The sequence below is a fragment of the Solanum dulcamara genome, chromosome 11, assembly GCF_947179165.1.
Source record: "Solanum dulcamara chromosome 11, daSolDulc1.2, whole genome shotgun sequence".
Lineage (NCBI taxonomy): Eukaryota > Viridiplantae > Streptophyta > Magnoliopsida > Solanales > Solanaceae > Solanum > Solanum dulcamara.
Window position 1 is genome coordinate 58,427,562 of NC_077247.1, and position 16,448 is coordinate 58,444,009.

General features: G+C 34.1%; 2 protein-coding genes across 4 annotated transcripts in view; one reads left to right on the forward strand and one right to left on the reverse strand.

The window, feature by feature from the left end:
- Window positions 1-245: 245 nt before the first annotated feature.
- Window positions 246-2,070, reverse strand: LOC129874055 (protein JINGUBANG-like). Its single transcript, XM_055949276.1, has one exon. The coding sequence runs from the start codon at window positions 1,838-1,840 to the stop codon at window positions 422-424; it is 1,419 nt and encodes a 472-aa protein (XP_055805251.1). The 5' UTR covers window positions 1,841-2,070; the 3' UTR covers window positions 246-421.
- Window positions 2,071-6,681: 4,611 nt separating this feature from the next.
- Window positions 6,682-16,448, forward strand: part of LOC129872026 (uncharacterized) — a 32,883-nt gene continuing 23,116 nt past the window's right edge. The window contains exons 1-7 of one of the 3 annotated variants that reach the window (XM_055946862.1): window positions 6,682-7,144; window positions 7,387-7,480; window positions 8,178-10,378; window positions 10,979-11,093; window positions 12,474-13,253; window positions 13,409-13,667; window positions 14,550-15,058. In XM_055946862.1, coding sequence (XP_055802837.1) covers window positions 6,864-7,144; window positions 7,387-7,480; window positions 8,178-10,378; window positions 10,979-11,093; window positions 12,474-13,253; window positions 13,409-13,667; window positions 14,550-15,058 — 4,239 coding nt within the window. In that variant the 5' untranslated portion in view covers window positions 6,682-6,863. The remainder of the gene's footprint in view (window positions 7,145-7,386; window positions 7,481-8,177; window positions 10,379-10,978; window positions 11,094-12,473; window positions 13,254-13,408; window positions 13,668-14,549; window positions 15,059-16,448) is intronic. The other 2 variants (XM_055946860.1, XM_055946861.1) reach the window with 2 other exon arrangements.

The window sequence follows — 16,448 nt, forward strand, 5'->3', positions numbered from 1 at the left end:
AACCCCATACAACCCATAAAAGGCTTAATGCCAAGAGGAAACATCCATCTAATTGAAAGCCCTCAATAGTTAACTTAGTTCAAATTTAGGAGATTTCACGTCGAAGGGCCAAATTACTGGGAAGAGAAATGAAGATGATGTATTACTACATACATGAGTAATGTTGATAATTCATCGGTTGTTACTTTGTTGTTAATGTATGTATAGCAAATAACAAAAAAATTCAAATACATCAACCTGCCATCGACATTTTTGTAGAACTCCAATAGGTGAAAATACAAATAAAGTCTTCATTTACAATTTCTCAGCAAAGCTAGAAATAGATATATAATTTTTACTAGGTCAATTTCCAACGCTAGTTGCGTCTATACAATTGTCAAAAGAAAAAAAAAATTCTCCGATTTCCAGTTTCCCACCATTGCTACTTTCTCCTTTGGCTAACTCTGCAGCTACTACCTGAAGGAAAAATTTGCGGCAGACTCGTCCCCGCTTCGGCCTGGTTTGGCACCAACTGCGACGATATTCTCCATATCTTCACTGATTTATCGAGGCTGCCACTGTAAACAATAAACTGTGTATCACCACCTGTTTGTTCTTGGTCCTCTTCAACAGCCAAGCATTTAACCGGACCAGAATGTCCACTTAATACCGATAAACATATATGTTCCCCTCCTTCCCTTTTCCACACGCAAATATTATTATCAGCTGATCCACTGAAAATTAAATTCCCCGCGGCTGCTAAACAGAGTGTTGCAAGTTTATGACCCCTTAAAACTCCGCCATGAGATAGAAGCTTATTGCGCTGCCAAAAATTGACTAGCCCATCCGAGGAGCCACAATAGAGGTAATTCGACGAAGGGTCAACAGCTAAAGCTGTTACAGCACATTCTTGCTTCAACAATGTTTGTGAAAAGAAGTGTTTTGTTCCTTTCCCCTGTGATTCTTTTCTCCATATTTTTACTGTTCCATCAGCAGAGCCTGAAAAAAGTAGCCCGTCAAAGCCTACAACGATGGAATTTACAGCATCGTCGTGGGCTTTTATTGATTCCAAGCATTTAGAATCCGATGCTCTCCAAACCTTTATGGTTTTATCCCAAGATGCTGAATACAGGAGCTTTTGGTCCTCGCTCATGCTAAGGCATGAAATGGCATCAAAATGCTTTATCCACACGGTATTTCGATTTCCCCTTATTTGGATGTAATTGCTTGGTTTCATTGAAGTTTTTATATAAGCCATTAAAGTTGGTAAAGTTCCAATTCTGTTGTAAACGCTTGGATCCTTGCCAGAAACCTTCCAGAGTCGGATCTTTCCGTCTTGATGACCCGTGAAAATTCTTTCTCCGGAAATAATAATTGCCTTTACCAATCCGCTATTCGATTTGAATCCGGAAAATTCTTTATGATTCTTCCACACTCTTATATTCTTACTATCGGATCCCGTGTATAACAAAGCCCCTGAAGCTGCCAAAGAATATATATGGCCTTCTTCGCGAACAAGGGACCCCATGAGCCCTGTATATGAATAATTAGTATTATTCTCGATGTGAGATGTCCATGGAGATTTTGATAATGGCGATGTATGGTGACTCTGGTCCCAAGAGGGATCTAAATACGGAGATGATGATTGGTCCCATGTCGGAGATGTAGCTAGAGGAGAGCTATAATCGGAACTCAATCGAGGAGGAGGACGATCACAATTTGTATGGCTAGTTTCTGATGTGTGGCTTATTCGAAAAGAATATTCATCTTCGTTAGGATCAGATTGTAGCACATTCCCAAACGCTTGTTTGGGGTGGCTGTTCTCTTCTGTTGCCATTTTGCTTTTTCTTGAATTCCTCATTGTGCTATAAAAAAATCACGAGGGAACAAAGATTCAGGAAAGTTGGGTTCTTAGAAAAGCTATATATGAAAAAGGTACGTAGGATGTTTTAGAGGAATGAGCATACATATATGTTTGTGAAACATCAATAGGAAAGAGAAAATGCGGCCATGAAGAACTTGGGTACAAGATTTTTGGAGGGGAAAAGGACGTAGCTTTCACGTATTTTTTTAGGCACAACTTGTAAAATAAAACAATCCTCCTACATGCTGAAATATCCTAACCAACAATATGTTATAGTAATTAATTATACATTGACCTGTCAAGTGAATCTTCAAGCATATCTCGTGTTACGTTGTAGTCGCATTTGCAATCAATAGCCTTTGGATTATATAAAATAAATAAATAAATAGAATATTATTAAAGAAATACTTACATAAAAATTATGATACATGCACATTATTTACCCCAAACCATACCTTACCATGGTTAAGACATAAATTAAGGTGGGAATGTGTATCAATTAGTTGTGTATTAGCCATAGGAGTGTATGTCAGAACACGTGTCATGTATTTATTGGGTTAGGTATAAATATCGAGTGCGATTAAGCATTCCACCTTGCATATACATATGCTAATTTAGTGTACGTGTTTGCACGTGTGTCTCACGTCAATCAATAAAATTATATAAAAGAATAAAATTATGAAAAAATACTAGTTGACAATAAACTAAATGTCATATATATATTTCTAAAGTATAAATAAATATTGTATCTCAAATATACTATTGTCTATTATATCTCACCTAAAAAATTCCAAATAATTTGTTGATTTATGTTCTTTTTGGTCGCTTTGAAGAATAAAATTATCAAAAAGTAGCAATTGACGTTAATGTAACTGTTATGTCTATTTAAATGATATAAATAAATATTATACCTCAAATATGTTATTGTTTGTTGTATCTCACTTGATTATTATTTTGACAAATGATTTGTTGGTTTATGTTCTTTTTCGGTGCTTTGATTATTTTCTCATGATAAGAACTTTTGTTGTCAACATTAATAATTGCAACAAATATTTATCCAAGCGAAACATTCAAACACTAAACAAACTTTCCCTACAAGTTTGAATTTCAAAAATAGTCTCACTGCTTTCATAAAATTAGAATTAAAATCTACATACACTTTATCATTTTCAAATTGCATCTGTAAAATTACATTGAATATGTTGTTGTATATTGATGATATTTCGATAATAGTCTCTCTACAATCAAGAGGTAAAGGTAAAGATCTATGTATATTATATCTTCCCAGTATTCACCTTGTTAGACTTCACAAAATATGTTATTGTTGTACTTTAGAGAGAAATGGTAAATAAATATAGGAAGTTATAAACTTATAACTACATTAAATTTCTTGTTAAAAAAAATATATGCATATATTGTTGTTGATTTTTATATAAATTTCAGTATAATATATATATTTTTTATTTGATTTGTGATTTAACATGTATATGTTTACAACCAAGAAATTCAAATAGATTATTTTATTACTATAGATTATCTTTGTAATTTATTTATATATGTTCTCTTTCTTGTTCTAATATGATTATATTCAATATTTTTTACTTGAATTTAAACCTGAATTAATTGTTAAAATTTTAATTGTATGTGTATGTAAAAAGGATATTTTTAGTTTTAACGTGTTTTATAAGTTATTTGTTGTAAAATAGATTCTAAATGCCCTTTGAAATAATCACATTAAAATGGTACAAATTTCTATAAATCTATCACTACTCAAATCTAAAAGGATTCTTAGATGCACAGAAAGATTTATAGTTTTTCTATTTTTCTCTTCAATGATTTTAAAAATAAATAAATTAATTTACTAAGTTCAAATAATTAATTAGTTATACCGATGAATAAGAAAGACTTCTAAATCATACAAAAGTTCTTACTACACAAAAAAATATTCTATTTTGATTCTTTTGGTGCTATTCTCTTTTACAAAAAAATAGAAAAGATTTAAAAAGTAAATTATTTGTTGATTTTAAAGTTCTAGATATTATGATAATAATTAAATGATATTATTTGTGAAAAATAGTAAATGACAATTTTTTTTATAAATATTTTTTTAATAAAGAGTAAAATATTCAATCAATATTTATAAGGGTATTCATGCTTTTAATATATCGTAATAAACTTTTAACACAATTTATAATTTAAAGAAGTTATCACTATTTTAATACTCGTTGACATTTTCAATTAATTTTTTTAACTTCAATAAAGAATATGATGTCGAGAATCAAATTTAAAACCCTAAATTTAAGAATACTTGTAAACTACTATTCAATTTTGGAACCTAAAAACAGAGTAAAAATGAGGGTTTTTATTCAATTGTTGTATTGCAAGCAAAAGAATTACTTCTTGCCCGTAATCACATAAAATAAGTTGAACAATTGATAAGAACTTTCAAAAATGAACAAATAAAATTTGTAAGCAAAAAAATTAGTGCCTGATTAACTTTTCAGAAATAGTTCTTACGAATCTTTAGCATATTACCCTTGTTTCACTCGTTTAATGCATAAACGATCATATATCATTACAACACAACTCAATTATTATAAAAATTTGCTCAACTCTATATTATTTTGTAATATCTTCTTTATGATTGAAAAAATTATTATCGCATCAAAAAACTTATCAACTTAAGAGAGGCATAAAACTCACCCACACTATATAATTATCAATTGGTTGGTAATTGATTGTCAATTAAACTTATCGAATATGATCCATCTTGCAGATAAATATATATATATATATATATATATATATATATAGTATAGAAACTGATTAAACATGTGCTCATGAGTTAAATCACTCGAACTTCATAAAAATAAAATTGAAATCCTAAATGTTCCATATATATTAGTATTACATAGCTGCACACACACAAAAAATCAAATTATGAAAATCAAACACCAATAGAAAAAAATACAATTTAAATTCGAGAAGACTGAAATTGATCCACGTGATGGACAAATTTGTGAGGCAGACTTATTATTTTTAAGGAGGTTTTTCTTTTTCCCATATGGCTAACATTATTTTTATATATAAATATACTTTTTAAAACCCTAATAGAATTCCTCTAATTAAAAACTTCATAAGAATAAAATTTAAATCCACAAATATTCCATATATGTTAGTATTACATATCTTCACAAAAAAAAAGAAGAAAGACTTATTAGTGGGAAACAAATAGGGTTCTTGAGAACCACACAATGCACTTGAGGGAGGCAATACGGCTGCCAACATCATATATTAGGTGAAGTTTTTTCTATTCTAGCTCGAATAGGTAATTGGTAGTCAATTCTTGTTTTGGTGTAATTAGTTAGTTTATAAATAAAAAATTGTTATTAGTTAACAAAATTGTAATTGATTTTAAAGTTTTAAATATTAAAACTCTTAATATATTTTAAATAAGGAAAGATTTTAAAAATTAATTTTAAATTAATTTTAAAACACTAAATATTAGAAGTTCTAACCTTATACAAACAAGTAAGTCCTAAAATATTAAGATAATAATTAAATGATAATTATTTGAATAAAATAGTAAATCAAGATTTTAATTATGGTAGAAAATTAAAGCAAACCTTAACAAAAAAGACTCCTAAACTTGGAAAAAAGAACAAAAGGTCAAGAGACTCCTAAATCAACATGTTATAACAAAATAAATAAATATGTTTCTAAAGTACGATCCTATACCTGTTAAATAATATGATGACTATTCTTAAAATTAGAATTAAATATAATTAAATACTATTTTTATATATTAAAAAAATAGTAAAAAACGATTTTATCTAAAACGAAGTCTTTTAATGAAAGACAAAAAGTTTAATTAATATTTTAAGGATCTTCATGCTTTTAATATAGTATAGATATACAAACTCGTGTCCATCGATTTTCAAATTAATTTACAGAGTCTTTTTATGTTCAAAATATCTTAATTAATAAACACCCTTACAAATCTTCTAAGATGAATAAGTACTTTGGTTTCATCCCGAAGCAAAGCAAATATAAAGATATGTTAAAAAACATTTATTTCCTGCAGCACTTTTTCCCTCTACTTTAGAGAAAAGAAAACAAATGAACTAATGAAAATATGATTCACATATATTATTGTGTGGGAATCTCTGATCATATCACTGGATTATAAAAAAGGGACTAATACAAGCAAAAATGGAAAGTTGTACTTTTGTTCCTCATCACACGAAAGGAATATAAAAAAAATAAAATTCACCGGTTGCCTTTTAAAGTCGACATCAATTTTTACTTAGATATTTTAATTAAATTTTGTTAATTTTAGACAGTTCATGTAAAAATTTTGTTGTATCATTTTGATACTTTTTAAATAATTTTTTATTGACCTCAAATACGTATGTCACAATCATATACACATGAATTAATTGATCAATTATATTATGCCAATTCATTAATTTTTCCACGTCATATTAGCTTCAAATTTAAAGATAAAACTATTGATCTTTCAACTCCCATTTTCCTCTTCTTCACTTCACAGATCAAAACCTTAGGTAAAATTACTCTTTTAACTTCAACTTAAAGGTTCAATTTTTCTTAATTTTCATTCAATTAGTAGTTAATACTAACTATTATTCTAATTTATGTTTCCAATTTTCAGCTGTCAACTTTACGACCACGTTTAAAATGAACAAACATTTTTTTTTATTGTTTCCTATTGACACTAGACAATAAAACGACACCGTACCGCTTGGGTTAAACTTCACTCCAAGTTTATATTTATCGGGTCGCCCAGCCCCAGGATAAACAAACGTTTCTAAAGTTTCGCGTTTTATTTTTCTCTTCTTAACCGTCACAAAACAAGCAAATAAATCGTTTAATTTTTCTCATTGCCTAATTGATATTGATATCGTTGTCAAGAAAGATCAAATTGGAGTCCGACTTCCACTTTGTCAATGGTGAACTGCGTTATCTTGAACTGTATTAACTTGTATAAATTAATCGGATAATGTTCTTCAACGATTTGATTCAACGGAGACTTGTGTCTCTGTTACAGCCATGGTTAAGAGACGAAGTTGAATTGGATGTTCAGCTAGGGTTTCTTCATTCTCACGCAAAGTTAGAGAACCTTAGCTTCAACACGTCTGCACTCAACGACTTGCTAGATGATCCTACTCGCTTGTGTTTCAAAGAAGTTACTGTCCAGCGGTTGAACCTTCGTGTGTCCAACTGGTCAGCCCCTGCATTTGATTTCCAAATCCGTGGCCTTAACATTGTTTTATCAGTCGGGTAAGTTCACTCTCCTCACCTCTCACCTCGCGTTTTGGCGGGTTTATTCAAAGACGCTGTTTTTTGATAAACAAATATATAGGAGTTAGTTTAAAAGGTACATATTCATATTAAGTTTGCGCCCATTGTCATGAAATAATAGTAGAATAGTGGGGTGCAGTGAAATTCAGCATCCACTGTCTTTTATGGGTTCATGCTACTTGTATACTTGTTAGTAATTATTCCTTTTTCCTACTGCCTAGAGAAGAGGAGGAGGATGGTGTTAGGCGGAGGCCAAAACCCAGAGACTCGTCCATTGAGGAGCGGGAAAAGATTCTAGCGGAGCTTGATCCAGAGGTACTTGACTACTTGTTTGATTATTTTGGTTGGGAAAAAGGATTTTATGAATTGGATTGACAAGAATGATGGAAAATTTGTGTTAATTCATACTATCATTCAATGGTGAGAGAAGATATTGTGGAAATGGTCAATGACCATGAAGAATGAAATGGAGAACTAAAGAACAAATTAGAGTAGCTTGTGGACAAGATTGTGGCAAACATGAGTGTCGCAGGACAGTCCACTTAAAAATATTTAATCGGTGCAGTAGATAATTCCTGGTTGCTTGAGACAAGGAATGACCAGAGGAAGGGACAGAGGTTGAAGTAGGAGTAAAGACATAATCGGAAGACAATTCCTTCATGTCTTGATTAAAAGTTCATTTCCTCATGTATTCTGGACCATATGTTCTGTTCAGAGATATACCATAGACGTTTTGAGGGGAAAACAGAATATCATCTCTTTTGTGAAGTACAAGTGTTTCCAACTTTTAATATTTCAGTGTTAGACGATAGTGGTAATGATCAAAATTATTTCTGGACTTCACAGATTCCTTATGTACAAACATAGAGAAGATCAGTGCGGTGTTACTTTGATACTCCCATAACCTTCTTGGTGCTCTTGTTTTGTGACTAATACTACCTTAATAATTTTTTTCACGTGTCTGATCTGTGAACTTCTGAAGTTTAGTTTCTTTGCCATTGATATATTTCAGGGTAGTGCTTTGCACAATACCATAAAGATGATTTCAGAAATAACTGCCGGCAGTTGGAGCACTCATTTATTCGATTGGATATTACAACAATGTCGGTTGCAAGTTCATGATGCTCATTTCCTTGTGCAATCTCCTTTATCAAATGATGTATTGTCACTGTCATTTGAGATGAAGAAACTTGGGGTACAATGTAAACACATTAAGGGCTGTCTTCTAACTGGACTGGTAAATTCATTTTTTCTGCCCTATGGAGAGAACTCTTTTGATCTCGATGTTCAAAAAGTTGAGATCAGCTTGAGGAGAGGAAATCACATTAGCTGCATTTTTCCTTCAACTGAGTTGCTAGCTTCCGCGAAAATAAAACATCTTCAGTTCAGAGAATTGAACTTCTATGCTGCCGCATTAAATTTTTCTTTATCTCCAGCAGATATTTCCATCATACTTGTACTTTTTGCATTGTGCTCGAAAGAGTCCAACCGTAGCAGAACTGGTAAGCAACTATGGAAAATAGCAGCAGCAAATACTTGTTCTCTGAATTCATCTCCAAAGTTTACATTCCATAAAATTGTTAGGACTATGTGCTTATGGTTGCGTTATGTAAATGCTTACGAGAAAGTGCTTTTTTTGGTTGGATATCCGGTGCATGATGCGATAAAGAAATTCATTAATGATGTTGTTCAGAACGAAGCATATTCAAGAACTCTTAAGCAACAGTGGGAGGTGATTTCTCAAATTGAGAAGGGAATACCTGTTGAGGCCATTGTGCAGGCACGAAGAATAATCCGTTATAGAGCAGCAGCATCTGGTCAACAGTCAAAGGATGGTGGTCACGGATCTAAGTTGAGCAGGATTTGTTGGAAAATCTGCCAATCACTTTCCCTTATTTGGATGGTCATTTGCAGTGTGCTCCATTCTGTTAAATGCCTTTTCCTCTCGAAGAAAACATTGGTCAGGAACCAAGATATCTGTCACAAGCTTGGAATTATAAATGAAGATCACATCCTAGGAGTTCACATTTGCCTATATGTCGGAGACTTTTCAATTTCAATTTCACCAGATAATGAAGTTCCACCATCTTTTAGTAGGAAGGTGGTATCAGATGTTGGGCGTTCATACCCTGGTTTATTCACATTCTGCCTCTCTGTTGATTTCTTCTGCTTAAGGTTCTCTAAAGATGTTTCTGAACAGTACTTTTCCTTTGCTTGTGGATCCTTGAAAGTTGTCTCTTCTCTCACGGAAGATAAGGCCAATAAGTTCAATAATAGCTTCAAAGGACATCCGAGAAAAAATGTTCACAATCTGCAACCTACTTTATGGGGGGAGCCTTACCATATTCTCCACTCTACTGAAAGTGGTTGGGCTAATCCTCCTCATGATACTGGTGGAGATCTTGTAAATACACCAATCTCTCTTGTTGAGCGAGCGTACCTGAATTGGAGAACATTTTCGTCAAGGTTTGTAGAAAATGAGATCCAGAACATGGACAATCCTTTTATTCTTTGTGAGATTAAGGGATTTTTGACTGATCAAAGTCTCAAGAACCTTACTGCTGGATACACTACTTGTTGCATGGTAATGGGGAGGTTGAATTTGGTTCTGGAGTATTTTGTAATAGTGTCAGTTACAGTTATTTGCAGACAGATAAGTGCAATATCTTGGGCTAGTAGCCGCATGGGGACCATTGTCTTACAGGATGATTCTAGATTAGTTGAGGATCCACCAATTGCAGATTGGAATAACAAATACAAATCAGTTTCTGCTAAAATTAAGGTTATGGTGCCTAGACTGCTTCCTGAGAAACATATGCAAATAGCAATACACATTACTGGTCCTCGAATCAAGCTGACATTGAGAAAGGAGGATTTTCATGGTGTGAATGCAGATCTGTATTATAAGCTTGGGAATGATGAAGTAAACCTTTCTTTTGATGCTGATGACATTGAACTGAGCGTCTCACCAAGTTTGGAGTCGGATTTTTCTTCGTCAAGTGGAGATACTGCAGTTTTTGATGCAAAATCGTTGAAGGACCTTCAGAAGATTGATATTGCTAAATCAATTGGTGTTAATAGCAGTCAAGCGTGCACTTCACTTTCTGCCTACTTGAAACTTAAAGGTCTGAAAGTTTCCTTCGACATAAGGGATAATCAGAGTTGCCAAATTTTCGTGTTAAATCCCTTAACTATCCGACTGTTATCTTTAAGGTATCTGTTTCATTTTCATGCTTCTCTTTTCTTTGCTTTCAAGCATGTGCATGTTATACTTGAGTCTGCAAGCAATTAAGTATTAAAAGATCACATGGTAATTATGTTCATGAATAGTTTTTCAATGGCTTTGCTCATCCTGATTGAGATATCCATTGTTGTTTTAATAAAATTCAGAGGTATGAATATAATGTATGCCCAAAATATGAATGGGGTTGTTGATCTAGGAAATTGCAGTTTTCCCTATCAGTTTAAGGTATCCTATTTTCACCCTGGTCATTGTAAATTTGTAAGACAGCAAAACATCCATCAGAAAACACGCAACAGTGGAAGTTCAATTTTCTTTTTTGGTCGTCTACTACTACTGTTGTATTCTTGCTACTTGGAGTCCATTTTTGTTTCAAACTTGTTAAAAAAGTACTTTTCTGTTAAAGTTCCAATCTGTTATGTGTCTTACCTTTGTGAGCTCTAGCATAACACTGATGACTGTATCAAAGAGAATTTCCCTCAGTTTCCTTTGTCAGAGAAGCATTTCCTGGATATATCTTAAATTATACGGACTAGAGCTAAAGTTAATATACTTCAACGATGTTTTGTCAGGAAGGATCTGCATTCTTTGGGCTCAATAGATATATTTTTCTCTATAGTGTTGCATTCCATGAGTAGTGGATTGACGACTCTGGTATTTATGGATGAATTTGCAGTTTTGCTAAAGGTGATTCTCTTTTCTTGGTGTCTTGTAGTTGCATTGTTTGGTGGTTTTTTTCCTTGAGCATATGACTGATTTTTTCTATTATCTGCTGGATAGTTGACATGATGACATCATTATACTGTGTACTTTAATCTTTATTTTTTCTCTCATGCTACTCTGGCAGCCTTTAGGATTGTGGTTGCGGTATATCTCTTAACTGACCTTGGTCATACAATCCTAAATTGGAATTCTATTTGTTGTCCTTCTGTACTGTCTCCACTTTTATGAGGTAGTTTCCGGGGGTTGCCATTGTGGTCTTTATGTTTCTGACTTTCTACATGAAGGGATACAGGAAGCTGCGCATAGAAAAACTGGCAGTGCAGCCTGAAATTGAGGTCTAGCTAGTTGTTGTAATTTGTAAGAACCAACACATTGACAAGGATGCAGTCCTAAATGAATGGTGCTTCATGGATCTAGTCTTTTTTGGCAAATTTTGCTACCTCCACAATATCATTCTTCCAGTTGTAAACAAGTGGGAGCTGAAGGCTCATTTTAGGCCCTGCTAGCTGTTCCGTTCCCCGAATTTTGCTGCACTTCACTCTTCTAATTGTGAACAAGTGAGAACTCAAGGCTCCATTTTTAGGCCTTGCTAAGTGCTTACAACAGAGGCTTGACAAAGAGCCTCCTTACCATAACCAGAATCAGTTTTTCTTCCAGACAATCTACTTTGGTGCTTCAGACCTTGTTTATGACACCTCTGCTGTAGGAACTAGAGAGAGTGTGTCTGTGGAACCACCAACCTCCTTGACGTGTTTGGTTCCGTGATTGGTCGCTTTTAGACCTTGTATTGACTAGACCATTATTGTAGTTTGTCATTTAATAACATAGTCCAGTCTTATCATTGCTTCAAATTCCTTTTGGGCATATCCATATTTTGTCCTGCTCCTCAAAGTAGCTTCCCATGCATCCAAATAGCCTCATATTCTCCTCACGCGCACCTTGTGTGAGATAACCACTCTAGATACACTGGTTTCCAATGATGCACTTTCACATTCCAAGAAACCCAATTGTTCTTTACTCCTCAGTACTCCCTTGCTCTTTCCAGTGATAGCACTCCAAATATGAAGTATCGATATGCTTACCTGGATTGCCTCACAAAATTTTCAAACAGGTCTTTTATTCCCTGTTTTTATAAAAATGCAACCGCTGTTCACAGTACTGCTGTCAGAATTTATGATACTTCCCATTGACAGGTTGACTTGACCCATCATGCAGATTACTGTAAGTCTGTAACAAGTGACTTTCAGTGCTCGGCTGTTTGCTAGAGTTGTATAAGCTATCCTTCTGTAAAAAGTTGCTTGGAGTTTGTACAGACCTTTGACTTTGCAATTTCTTTTATGGCAGGTAACATCTGCTCTACTGTGTACAGTTGTTCAAGTTTTCAGTAGATCAAGTTTAGGCCTTAGCCAACATTATGAAGACTTATTAAGGCAAGAGTCTACTGATTCTGAAAGTGAAAGAGCACTCAACAATAGAATCACACAAGTAGCTTCAGTTCTTACTGATACTACATTCAATGTTAGTACAACATGTGAACTTAGATCAGTGAATATGATCCTTTACGACTCCAGGGAAGGGTATAATGCGCATAATAGCATGGCAGATGCTAATACTATAGCTGACAAGAATTCGACAGTGCAACCGATCCGTGATTATGGAATTAACATATCTGTTGCACATTCATATATCAGGTTCTCTTTTGAAGAGGAAAAAGTGGACGTTCTCATTGGTTTTTCGGAGTTTGAATCTGATATATTCCAATATCCGGATGAGATTGTGGATACTTCTAATCAAGTTGAACAACAGTTGCTTGTTTGGTCTCGCAATTCCTTATCTCAAGCTTCATTGTCTCATTGTGAAATTAGTTTATGTTTGAGAGCCTTAGGGAGCAGTTTTCTGCAGGCCGGTCAGGGAAATGTAGCGAATGGTTCTGACTCCAGACATGATGCTTCTATGTCCTTGAATCCTTCTTTTGATTGGTTAACTATAAGCATTTCTTTAGCTGAAGTTTATCTAGCCAGATGCGCAGTAAAGAGCTTACTCGTTCGAGGCAATGAACTAAATACACTTAAAGCATCTCTCTCTGTTGGTGGACAATTTCAGACAATCTCCTGTCAGTCCCAGGTTTCTGTTCTGTTCTTGCAGCTTCAGATTATTGCTTGCCTATGCTTTAACTTCTGTATCCATTTTGCTAGATTCTTATTTGGACATAAGTTGTTTATTCATAGTTTGGGAAAATCTTTTGATTTCTAAGTTTTAAACAGACACCAATTTGACAGGGGGGTTCGATCATTGTTGAGATAGCTGCTTTGGTGACAATGGTAGAATGCTATGCATTCTACTTTAATCAGTTGGGAGGCCTTTGGCCAGCTGTGACGGAACATCTAGTTGTTCAGAATGACGAGGATACTAGTCTACTCAGGAGCTCTTCCTACCAACAGTTGGAGCAACATAAACTAGTTAATTGGGACCAGGTGGAAGCATTTGCCGTGAATCTTTCTCGGGTTTCTCTGGCATTGGTGGATGGAGATAAATCTGGTATCATCTTTTTCTTTTATCTTCACTTATTATCAATAAATAGCAGGACTCTGAGGTAGTTCTCTTATTAAGATAAACACATATTTTTTGTTCTCGTCTTATTTTTATAATTACTGCCCCCTTGCATTTGAGTGTACCCAAGATTGGGGATTTATTCAGATACATATAACATTATAAGGAGTACTTTTTTGAAACTGAACATTAAGGAGTATTAAAAAGTGATATATGATTATATTGCTCTAAGAGCAGCAAGTTTTAACTTGAGTTTGTTTGCTGTATTGGAATTTTGATCTTGAATAACATACAGTGTTATCAAAACCGAAAAGGAAAAAAAGTACTGAGGCCTGTTGGGACTTTAAATGAAAAGAGCAAGTAAAGCTCGGGGTCTTATCCCTGCTGATTAGCTATTGTGCAATGACGATGAGGACTTTTGCTTGCTATCCTTGGAGTGCTTTCGTAATTGGTTTCTTCTTAGGTCAATTCTAGCTTGCGCAATCTGTTTAGTTGAGAACTCTTAATGCAACTGATAACGTTCAAGAGAAAAGGCACAAAAGCAAACAATATATATGTAATGAAAGAGTAATGAGTTCAAACACAAGCAACAATTATATGGACAAAGAAATTGGAAAAGAAAATATAATTATTGTTTAGCACTGTATCTTCAAGATGGAGCCTATGGATGATTAGACACACGCCTTAGCCCACTGGTTTCTGATTTGAAGTGCGCTGCCTAAGCAAGGTAAAATGCTTAGCATGTTTGTGCATCTAACTTTAGGGCTTAAATGCTGATTCTGGCTAATATTTTGTATGTCAAAATAAGCAGTTTGTTCTAAACAATGTAAACAAAGCACATTCTTAATTAATGAATTTTCTGCCTTGCAGGTGAACTTCAAAAGCTTCAGCTTGAAGGTAACGGTAACCTTAAGCTTGAACTACCAAGGAAATTCTCATTTGGCATAACGAATTTGTCAATTCTTTCTCAGTTACTCCATATATCTACCGAACAGCAAAGCCAAGAAATGAGAACCCCTTCCCTTTCTTCTTTCGTATCTAATGATCAAACTTCCATCAGTGTACATGATGATACTTTATTTTCTCCCAATCAATTGGGTGAAGTTACTTCTATCACGAATGAAGCTAGTAGCTCAAGCCCCCCAGAACTGGGAAATCAATATCATGCAGATGATTCAAGAAAACCTTGGGGTGGTACAAGTTCTCAAATTTTACTTGCAACTCCCCAGAACTATGTTTTAGAAGACTTAAATATTATTCTGGTGGTTGAGCAGCCTTTAAAAAGCAGTGGGAATACTCCTTTGCAGTCAAATGACTTTTGGGTTGGCAGTGGTTCTATATCTGGTTTTGACATGACCCTCTCGCTGCGTGAAATACAGGTGAGGAGAAGCATCACTAGTTATTTTGTTTTTTGAGTAGGGTAAAAGTATACTCATCAGGCAGACGTATTTACATCGTTTAGTTATTTGTATTTTTTCCACTTTCTGTAAATAGTACCTTCTATAGTTTATCTTTCCAGACAATTTTTTCTTTTGATGAAATAAGTGATTTCATTTTTGACAAAGCATCAAGAAGATGGAGTAATTACAAGATATGTCGTTGAAGTTTACAAAAAATTCCTGGCTACTATACAAAAACTGTCTACGCCAGAGTTAAAGAGCTAGTGAAGTCCAGAAACTGAGTACAAATTAGATCAGCTAAATAAACTAGCAATACATTTAGCCTTTAAAGAGCCTATGGAAGTTGAGACCCCATCAAAACACCTCCTGTTCCTTTCTATCCAAATACTCCAATAAATGTAAGCAGGTATCATTCTCCAGATATTCTTGATGGATTTATCAAACACCAGGACTTGTATTCTTCCCTAACTGATTGAGGAGTGACTCATTTGTGACCAGAAATGCACATAAACATGCTCCAAAAATCAGAGGCTACTTCACAATGTGAAAAAAGATTGCCAGAATTATCATTTCTGTTTTACACATATAACATCTGTTGGGCAGCTGAATTTTCCTTTTCATCAATTTATTCTGAGTAAGGCATATGACTCATTCAGAATAGCGCTTATTGGGTATTTCAAAAGGTCTTAGTTTACTATGGTTCGATATAATTTTATTGGCAAGGATAACTAGTTTGTGGGTAGGGTGACTTCTGTAAACATGCCTAAAGGTGGTTCTTTAGATTCGATTTCATAGCTATTCTCTTGGTTGCAAGGGCTATCACTCTCTATACACACTTTTAATCAAAATTCATTTAAACCTCATAACTAGTTTTTTGACAAGGCAGCTAATTTTTCATCTTCAAAAAAATAAGTAACTAATTTTACTATTAATAGGTAGAGGACGACCCATTAGCTGGTGAATGCTTGCAGATCACAGTGACCATTTTTTGTGGTCTTGGGTTGTGCTTATTACTGGAAATAGGTACCACTGATGGAGATTATTTTTCCTCTTTGACAAGTTGGTAGAGGTTAATTAATATTCTAATTTTCCTTTTTGTCTTTATTTTCTTTTTTCTTTTTGGTGCTTTGCTGCACTAGACAAAGGGGATATGATCAGTTTCAAAGGTTATATCAAATGAAGTGTTTGACGTGACTTCCTAGTAGACCCACCAAAAATCAAAGCGTGACTAAGGAAGGTAACACTAGAACAAGTTGTCAAAAGATTTGATCCCTGAAGAAGTGACACAAACATTGCGGAAGTTTGTAGGTCATTGCGTGTGCTGTGTGTCAGTGGCTTAGACTAGTTCTTGCACTCTTTGTTTTTTTCC

Coding starts and splice junctions, on each gene's coding strand:
- LOC129874055 (XM_055949276.1), bottom strand. CDS start 1,840: ATGAGGAATTCAAGAAAAAGCAAAATGGCAACAGAAGAGAACAGCCAC.